General features: G+C 40.5%; 1 protein-coding gene across 6 annotated transcripts in view; it reads left to right on the top strand.

Moving 5' to 3' along the window:
• The window catches only part of PCMT1 (protein-L-isoaspartate (D-aspartate) O-methyltransferase), a 59,904-nt gene that overhangs the window by 19,265 nt on the left and 30,298 nt on the right, over nt 1-10,341 (top strand). For 5 of the 6 annotated variants that reach the window (XM_011965654.1, XM_011965655.1, XM_011965652.1 and 2 more), the window contains exons 2-3: nt 1,549-1,653; nt 3,228-3,259. In XM_011965654.1, the coding sequence (XP_011821044.1) occupies nt 1,549-1,653; nt 3,228-3,259 (137 nt within the window). The remainder of the gene's footprint in view (nt 1-1,548; nt 1,654-3,227; nt 3,260-10,341) is intronic. The other variant, XM_011965656.1, reaches the window with a different exon arrangement.

Here is a 10,341-nt window from a genome sequence, read left to right as displayed (position 1 = left end):
GGGCTGGAATTCAGTGGCACGATCTTGGCTCACTGCAACCTCTGCCTCCGGGTTCAAGCAATTCTCCTGTCTCAGCCTCCTGAGTAGCTGGGATTACAGGTGTGCGGCACCACACCTGGCTAATTTTTGTATTTTTATTAGAGATGGGGTTTCACCATGTTGGACAGGCTGGTCTCAAACTCCTAACCTTAAGTGATTTGCCCGCCTGGGCCTCCCAAAGTGCTGGAATTACAGTTGTGAGCTACCGTGCCCAGCCTTGAGACAGGGTCATGCTTTCTCACCCAGGCTGGAGTGCAGTGGTATGATCATACCTCACTATAACCTCAAACTCCTGGGTTCAATTAATTCTCCCACCTCAGCCTCCTGAGTATTTATGACAACACACTTGTGCCATGATGCCCAGCTGATTAAATTTTTTTTTTTTTTTTTTTTGTAGAGACGAGGCTTTACTATGTTGCCTTGCCTCGTCTCAAGCCCCTGGGCTCAAGCTATCCTCCCTCACTGGCCTCCCCAAGCTTTGAGATTACAGGCGTGGGCCGCTGCATCCAGCCTTAAACTCAAATAACTAATTGTTGGGGAAGGCAAATATATTTTATTGATCTTGCTTTCCTTCTTGAGAAGTTCACTTCTCCTGGCTATACAACAGTATGGTCGTATCTTCATCCTGCCTCTGTGACTGCTCCTCATCTTTGATGACTCTGTTTCCTTTGCGTATCTTTTAGATGTTGGCTTTGTTTGTCTTCTCTATTTATTCTCTGGCCACTTTGAATTCACTTTGGTTGTTTCAGTTGCCATCCATAATAAATAGAAATCTTAATATCTATTCTAGATCTCTTTCCTGAGCTCCAGATCCATGTGTCCAGCTGACTACAGAGTATCTCCAGTTGTATGATCTGAAGCCGCTAACTGAATAGATAACTTACCTTTTTACCCCTTAACTTTGATCCTTCTACAGGATTTCTTAAATCGGTAAATGGCATCAGCATCTCAATGATTACCCCACTCCCACCCCCAAATCCAGTCAGTCAGGTATATATTACCTACCAAATATAACTCATTATCCTTCTACTTTTCTGTGTCCTTGCTGTTGCTGAAGACTAGGTTGGGCCGGGCGCTGTGGCTCATGCCTGTAGTACAGCTTTGGGAGGCTGAGGTGGGTGAATCATGAGGTCAGGAGATGAAGGCCAGCCTGGCTAACACAGTGAAACCCCATCCCTACTGAAAATACAAAAAATTAGCTGGGCATGGTGGCAGGTGCCTGTAGTCCCAGATACTGGGGAGACTGAGGCAGGAGAATGGCGGGAACCCAGGAGGTGGAGCCTGCAGTGAGCCAAGATGGAGCCACTGCGCTCCAGCCTGGGGGACAGAGCCAGATTCTGTCTCAAAAAAAAAAAAAGAGAAACCAGGTTGCTGTTACCTAGTCCATTGCAACAACTTCCAATCATTCTCTCTTCCAGTTCAGTCTCTACAGCATAACTGGTGTAATCATTCTAAAATACGTCTGATCATGTCTCTCTCTTCTGAAAATATTTGCCTCATTTGTTTCAGAAAACGGAATCATCAAGACAGATAAAGTATTTGAAGTGATGCTAGCTACAGACCGCTCTCACTATGCAAAATGTAACCCTTACATGGATTCTCCACAATCAATAGGTAAGCTTTAGATTTCTGAAAACATCACATTTTTCATCATTTACTTTATGATTTTGGTAAGTAGAAAAAGCCTGGGACACAGATATTTATCTATTATTACCTTCTTAATTTGAATTTTATGACTCAGCAAGTTTCATAATCCCAAACGTGCCTATTTTAATAAAATTATGTATGTTTTTCTGTTTTCTGTTTTCTCAAACAATGTATACATAGTATAAAGAATTAAAAACATTTTTTGAAATAAAATATTTTAGTGAAAAAAACCTTTTTTTTCTGGAGATGGAGTCTCACTCTGTCACCCAGGCTGGAGTGCAGTGGCGCAATCTCAGCTTACTGCAGCCTCCGCCTCCTGGGTTCAAGCAATTCTCCTGCCTGAACCTCCTGAGTAGCTGGGATTACAGGCGCGTGCCATCACACCCGGCTAATTTTTTGTATTTTAGTAGAGACGAGGTTTCAGCATGTTGCCCAGGCTGGTCTCGGAACTCCTGAACTCGGGCAATCCACCCACCTTGGCCTCCCAAAGCTCTAAGATTACAGGCATGAGCCACCACACCCTGCTGTAAAACAAAAACAACTTTTAATGAAAACTTAAAGTATTAGCTGAGTTCTGAGTTTTCTTGAGGGGCCTTCGTGTTGACTAGAGATTAGTTTTCAGGTTAGGATTAATTTTTTAAATCAATATTTAAATCAGTAAGTGTGCTTAAGTTATTACTGACTTATCTGCTTTATTTGCCCTGCTTTTTTGGCTTGTGTTTGTTTTTAGAAAGTCCTGTATTTAACTGCTTCTCCTGAAGCAGGTTTTGCTGAACTGCTGAGCCTTGGCAGTGGGCGCCTTTGAGGCTTAGAAGTGCCTCAGGATTGTGTCAGTCGGATGCCATGCTGTCTTCTTTTGAAGCACTATAACAGTCAGCAGAGAAGATCCTGGGGAGCTTCTGAACCCCGAAGGCACCTGCTACCACCGCTCAGTGAAACTTGCTTGAGAGGCAGAAAGAAGCAGGTAAATAAGTTTTGAGAAAGCAACACTAGAGGAAAAGAAACTAAAAGTTAAGAACCATGAAAAGATTGTGTGAATTAACATTAGATGATAAGATAAAGAATAAAATGAAGTAGTTTATTGGTCTTTTAAGCTACTTTTTCAGTTATTCTAGTTTTATTTTAAGTTGACAGAAATATGAAGCAATTTCATTTTGCACAGACTTTGTATACCTATTACACATGAAAGCTTATTTTTAAAAAACAATCTGAAGGAAAAACAAGCCAAAAATATATCAACTCTCAACTTACTGAAATTCTTCCTTTCTTAGCTGACTCTACAGGAGAAGAAATTTTTAGCTGCCGTACTTTAGAGGGACTGTTTTACTACATGAGCACATTACCCTTCGGCATGATTATATTTTCTAGTTTTAACTGCTGGGTGGCAGTACTCTAATAGATGTAAGTTGTATTTTCTTGAGATCATAAAAGCTAAAAAAGAATTATTGTGAAAAATAACATATGGATGGTAGAAAAGAAATTATGTGAAATAGTGTATTTTTGCAGCTGACTGTATCAGTAGTTCTCTTCTTGTTTTGCAGGTTTCCAAGCAACAATCAGTGCTCCACACATGGTAAGTTAAGTTTGTTCACTTGGTTACAAATGGATCATATTTTTCTCTATAATCATTTACTTTAGTAAAAAAGGTTTAAAGAAAGTTTTAAATTTTTAATTATATCAATTTATCATCTATGAGTTGTGTGGATTGGTAATGAACGTCATTTTCTTTTTTGAATGTCTTATTCTTAATAGAGGGTCTGTAGAAGGAGCTTTTTAAGGTAGAAACTGGCATATTAAAGTTTTTGGTGGTTGTATCTGTGACATGTAAAAATTGAACATAAAAGGTTGGTTAGTAGAGAGTTAATTAAAGGAGATAATATTTTAAATAGTATAATGGACATTTTATAGAAATCTCAAGTTGAATATTTCACATTTTATGTGGAAAATTCATTAGGGAATGTTTAAGTATAAGAGCCATTAAGCTGCATAGCTCTTTGAGAAGGACTTAATTTGAGTGATCTAGCAGTTTTAATTTGTTGGGAATTTTCTTGGGTTTTATTTTATTTTATTTTATTTTTTTGAGACCAGTTCTTACTTTGTTTCCCAGGCTGAAATGCAGTGGTATGATCATCACAGCTCACTGCAGCCTTGACTCCTGGGCTCAAGCAGTCCTCCCACCTCAACCTCCCAAAGTGCTAGGATTACAGGCATGAGCCACTGTGCCCAACCTTTTGGGGGGTTTAAATGTCAGTATTTGAATGAGTGCTCTTGTTTTATTTTGTAGGAAAGAACAATAGCTGTTCTTTTCTTTTTCTTTTTCTTTTTTTTTTTTTTTTTTTTTGAGCTGGAGTCTCACACAGTCACCCAGGCTCGTGTGCAGTGGCGTGATCTTGGCTTGCTGCAACCTCCGCCTCCTGGATTCAAGTGATTCTCCTGCCTCAGGCTCCCAAGTAGCTAGGATTACAGGTGCCTGCCACCACGCTCAGCTAATTTTTTGTATTTTTAGGAGAGATGGGGTTTCACCATGTTGGCCCGGCTGGTTTTGAACTCCTGACCTCTGGTGATCACTCGCCTTTGCCTCCCAAAGTCCTGGGACTATAGGCGTGAGCCACTGCGCCTGGCCAGAACAGTAACTTTTCTGATTCTCTGCAAGTATTTGGGGTTGGAGAAGCTCTTATTTAAACTTAATACTGAAATAAATTCTCTTTGTATTTGTAGTGAACTGATAATTATACTAGAAGAAAAAAGCAGACATAAACATTGACTAGAAATGTCTTTTTGAAACATGATAGAAAACACAGAAGCCATTAAAAAAAGTGATACATTTTGAAACTTACATATCTAGGATTTTTGCAGAGAAAAAAATGTTATAAGCAAAAATTAAAGAGGAAAAATTGGCTGTGTGTGGTGGCTCACACGTATGTAATCTCAACACTTTGGGAGGCCGAGGCAGGAATATCGCTTGAAGCCAGGAGTTTGAGACCAGCCTGGGCAACAAAGCAAGATTCTGTCTCTACAAAAAAATTTTAAAAATTAGCTGGGTGTGGTGGCATGTTCCTGTAGTCCTAGCTACAAGGGAGGCCAAGGCAGAAGGATTGTCTGAGTCCAGGAATTTGAGGCTGCAGTGAGCCATGATTGTGCTACTGCACTCCAGCCTGGTTGACAAGAGAGAGACCTTCATCTCAATAATAATAATTAATGATTGAGGGAAATACTGTAATACATTTGACAGCAAGGAAAAATTTCAATATGTAGACATGTATGCATATATTTGTGTTTGTGTGTATCCTGTTAATAAGTAAAAGACCAGTAAGCCCAAAATAAAATGTGTAAAGGACAGGATTGATAGTTCATCGTGGCCGGGTATGGTGGCTCACATCTGTAATCCCAGCACTTTGGGAGGCCGAGGTGGGCGGATCACCTGAGGTCGGGAGTTCGAGATCAGCCTCACCAACATGGAGAAACCCTGTCTCTACTAAAAATACAAAATTAGCTGGGCATGGTGGCACATACTTGTAATCCCAGCTACTTGGGAGGCTGAGGCAGGAGAATCGCTTGAACCCGGGAGGCGGAGGTTGTGTTGAGCTGAAATCGTGCCATTGCCCTCCAGCCTGGGCAGCAAGAGTGAAACTATGTTTCAAAAAAAAAAAAAGAGGCTCAGATAGTTCATTGAACAGAAATACAAATGACAGTGACATTTAAACAAATGAAAAGATGCCATCTTCACGTATTAAAATTTTTTTTTTTTTTTTTTTGAGATGGAGTCTTGCTCTGTGGCACAGGCTGGAGTGCAGTGGCGTGATCTCAGCTCACTGCAACCTCCGCCCCCTGGGTTCAAGCAATTCTCGTGCCTCACTCAGCCTCCCTCGTAGCTGGGATTATAGGCATGTGCTACCATGCCTGGCTAATTTTTCTATTTTTAGTGGAGATGGGGTTTCGCCATGTTGGCCAGGCTTGTCTCAAACTCCTGACCTCAAGTGATCCATCCGCCTTGGCCTCCCAAAGTGCTGGGATTACAGGCGTGAGCCACTGTGCCTGGCCATTAAAAATTTTTTTTGTAGAGACAGGACCTCACCCCAGGTTGGTCTTGAACTCCTGGGCTCTAGTGATCCTCTTGCTTTGGCCTTCTAAAATGCTGGATTACAGGCATGAGCCACCATGCCCAGCCTCATCGTCACTTATACTTAGTAAATTGCAAATTAGCACTATAATGAGGTACCAGTTTTCAACTATCAGATTGTTAGAGATTAAAAACTTTGATACTCTGTATCGGAAATGGAAAACTGGCAGTCACATACTTTTTTGTGTGGGAGAGTAAATTGAATGTTTTTGGAAGACAATTTGGCAGTATCTATCAAAATGTGAAATAAATATAACTTAGATTTCCCAGTTTTATTTCAAGATATTTGTCCCATAATATAGTTACATGAGTGCAGAATGACTTAAGTTATTTATTGACGTCTCATTTATTATAAGTATAAAAAATAGCAATGTCCACAAATGGTGGATGGTTAATAAATTATAGTACAGATGCTCCTTGACTTACATGGAGTTATGTCCCTATAAATCCATCATAAGTTGAAAATACTGTAACTCTAAAATGCATTTAATATTCTTAGCCTACCAAACTTCATAGCTTAGCCTTGCTTACCTTAAATGTGCTCAGAACACTTACATTAGACTATAGATGGGCAAAATCAACTAACACGAAGTCTATTTTATAATAAAATGGTGACTATCGCGTGTAATTTATTGAATATTTTGCTGAAAGTGAAAAATAGAATGGATGTATGGGTACTCGAAGTACAATTTGTACAGAATGTGTATCATTTTTACATCATTGTAAAGTCGAGAAATCATACGTTGAACCACTGTTAGGTCAGGGACCATCTTAACCTCCATGTTGTGGAGTATTGTGAGACGGTTAAATGAAGGAGCTCTGCAAGTACAAATATGACAAAGTCTTCAAGAAATACAGTATAATACTTACAGGTAGTTTTTTGGGTGGGAAAAATAAGAATGAAACAGTATAAAAGTTGAGTCCCAAAGGGTATTTAGAACATTCTTTAATGTGTGAAAAATCACATATGCACACATACTTGTATTTATATGTTTTTCTTTGGGAATGAAAACTAAAAATGATTTATTCTAAAATAGGGAATTAGCTTATTTGGGACATACGAGTGGAAGTGAGATCTGATTTTCACTGTATGTCCTTGATCTGTTATCAATTTCTTTTTCTTTCTTTCTTTCTCTCTCTTTCTTTCTTTCTTTCTTTCTTTCTTTCTTTCTTTCTTTCTTTCTTTCTTCTTTTCTTTTCTTTTCTTTTCTTTTCTTTCTTCTTCCTTTTTTTTTTTTTGAGACACTGTCTCACTCTGTTGTCCAGGCTGGAGTGCAGTGGGGTGATCTTGGCTTACTGCAACCTCTGCCACCCGGGTTCAAACAATTCTCCTGCCTTAGCCTCTCAAATAGCTGGGATTACAGATGTACACCACCACGCCTGGCTAATTTTTGTATTTTTAGTAGAGACAGGGTTTTGTCACGTTGGCCAGGCTGGTCTTGAACTGCTGGCCTCAGGTGATCTGCCTGCCTCAGCCTTCCAAAGTGCTGGGATTACAAACTCGAGCCACTGTGCCTGACCTGTTATCAATTTCTTTATTCCTTTTTCTTAATTTTTTTAACATTTTAATTTATTATTATTATTATTATTGAGATGGAGTCTCCCTCTGTCGTCCAGGCTGGAGTGTAGTGGCATAATCTCAGCTTAGTGAAACCTTTGCCTCCCAGGTTCAAGTGATTCTCCTGCCTCAGCTTCCTGAGTAGCTGGATTTATAGGCGCCTGCCACCACGCCTGGCTAATTTTTGTATTTTTAGTAGAGACGGGATTTCACCATGTTGGCCAGGCTGGTCTCAAACTCCTGACCTCAAGTGATCCATCCTCCTTGGCCTCCCAAAGTGCTGGGATTGCAGGCCTGAGCCGCTGCACCTAGCCCTTAAGTTTTTAGTTTTTGGTTTTTTTTGAGACAGGGTCTTGCTGTGTTGCCCAGGCTGGAGTACAGAGGCATGATAATGGCTCACTGCAGCCTAGACCTGCTGGGCTTAAAAGATCCTCCCATCTTAACCTCCTGAGTAGCTGGGACTATAGGCACATACCACCACCCCTAACTTTTTAAAAACATTTTCTTTAGAGATGAGGTCTCAATGTGTTGCTCAAGCTAGTTCTGAACCCTGGAGCTCAAGTGATCCTCCCACCTCAGCCTCCCAAAGTGTTAGGATTACAGGCGTGAGCCACTGGTCCTGGCTTTCTTTTTTCTTTAAACCACAGATTAGGAATGGCTTTTTTGTATATTACCTATTCAGTAAGTGATTAAAAAGAAAAGTTACAGTCTTAAGATAATCTGCAAACAGTTTGAACTACTACTGAAGGGGGAATTAACGAATTTTGTAAGTATAATGGTTGAAAAATGTATTCTTTTTCTTGAAGGTAGAATGTAATATAGCACCCCCGCTCTGGCAGGAGGCCAGGTTAAGAGAGAATATTAACTGCTTATCCCTCCTCTGTGCCCAGAGAGGCTTATCTGTGTTCCATCGTTTTACATTCCTTGAGGCACAGTGATTTCTTGCTTCCCTCCCTAGCTCGGCTGTAAAGTCACAAGGTTGATAAGCAATTGCTACAAAAGCATGTATTCCCAAGGATGTAAGACAGGGTGTAGCAAATGTAAAAGACTAATTGACTGCCTTTGTTCTTGCTTCTGCAAGTACGCTTCCTGCAGCACGAAACTCCTGCCACAAACTGCTTGAAAGGTGATTGATCCCCTTGTTCAGGGATCAGACTTTCTGGACCCTAGTCCAACTGAGCTGGTGATCACCTTTAAATAATTAAACACTCTCCTGAACTGAGCTCAGTCTCTCCCATCTCTGATTTGTCCCACAACGCTACCTAAATGAAAGATTTATACAGAAGCATGAATGTGACTGGGTGCAGTGGCTCACGCCTGTAACCCTAATACTTTGGGTTTACAAGTATTAGGAGGCCAAGTATAGGTTTACAATACTTTGGGAGGCCAAGGCAGGTGGGTCATCTGAGGTCAGGAGTTCGAGGCCGGCCTGGCCAACATGGCAATATCCCGTCTCTACTAAAAATACAAAAATTAGCCAGGTGTGGTGGCAGGCACCTATAATCCCAGGTACTCAGGAGGCTGAGACAGGAGAATCACTTGGACCTGGCTTGGGGGTGCAGGTTGCAGTGAGCCAAAATCGTGCCACTTCACTCCAGCCTGGGCAAAAGAGCAAAACTCTGACTCAAAAAAAAAAAAGAAGCATGAATGCTAAAAGTTATTTTGGAGAACCAGTATCTAGCATGGTTGGGAAATTCACTGGAGTGGTGTGCTTTCAGGTATTAAGGGAAATACTTAGTGATTTTTTTCTTTCCCCTGAAGTTTGGTCTGGGTGTCCAGTTTATTGCTGAACAAAGCATAGCAATTACTTGAAGGCAAAGGATGCATTTTAAAACAACAATACAAAACAGCTTTATTAAGGTATAATTCTTGGCTAGGCACAGTGCCTTGAGCCGATAATCCCAGCACTTTGGGAGGCCGAGGCCGGAGGATCTCTTGAGCCCAGCAGTTTGGGACCAGCCTGGGCAACATGGTGAGATCCCATCTCTACAAAAAATAAAAAACATTTAGCTGGGCGTGATAGTACATGCCTGTGGTCCCAGCTATTCTGCAGACTGAGGTGGAAGAATTGCTTGAGCCTGGGAGATGGAGGCTGCAGTGACTCATGATCACACCACTATACTCCTGCCTAGGTGACAGATCAAGACCCTGTCTCAGAAAAAAAAAAAAAGATATAATTCTTATACTACAGAATTCATCCCTTTAAAGTGTAGAATTCTGTGGTTTTTAGTTTATTCAGAGTTACACAAACATCACCACTATCTAATATGAGAAGGTTTTCATCACTGCAGAAAGAAACCTTCCTTATACCCATTAGCAGTCAGATCTCAACCCCTGCTCTGCTCAGATTCTGGCAACTACTAATCTATTATTTGTTTCTACAGATTTGCCTATTCTGGACATTTCATATAAATAGAATCATACAGTATGTTGCCTTTTATGACTTGACTTTTTAGATTTAGCATAATGTTTTCAAGATTTATCCCTGTTTTAGTGTGAATCAGTACTTCTCTCCTTTTTATGACTGACTAATATCCCTTTGTGTGGCTATACAACATTTATCTATTAACTGCTGATGGACATTTGGATTGTTTCCAGTGTTTGGCTATTCTAAATAATGCTGCCGTGAACATTTGTGTACAAATTTTTGTGTGTTTTCCTTTCTCTCAAGTATTTACCTAGGGTTGGAATTACCAGATCATATATGAAAACTCTATGAGTAACATTTTGAAGAATGGCCAAACCATTTTTCAAAGTAGCTGCACCATTTTACAGTCCCACTGGCAATGTATGAGGGTTCCAGTTTCTCTGCTTCCTTGTTAACATTTGTTATTTTCTTTTTTTTAAAAAAATTTATCCATCCTAGTGACTATGTTTTTGTTTTTGTTTTTTTTTTTTTTGAGACGGAGTCTTGCTCTGTCGCCCAGGCTGGAGTGCAGTGGCCGGATCTCAGCTCACTGCAAGCTCCGCCTCCCGG

The sequence above is a fragment of the Mandrillus leucophaeus genome, unplaced genomic scaffold, assembly GCF_000951045.1.
Source record: "Mandrillus leucophaeus isolate KB7577 unplaced genomic scaffold, Mleu.le_1.0 Scaffold731, whole genome shotgun sequence".
Taxonomy (NCBI): Eukaryota; Metazoa; Chordata; class Mammalia; order Primates; family Cercopithecidae; genus Mandrillus; species Mandrillus leucophaeus.
Note: the sequence above shows the minus strand (reverse complement) of the source record. Positions and strands in the feature narration are given on the sequence as shown.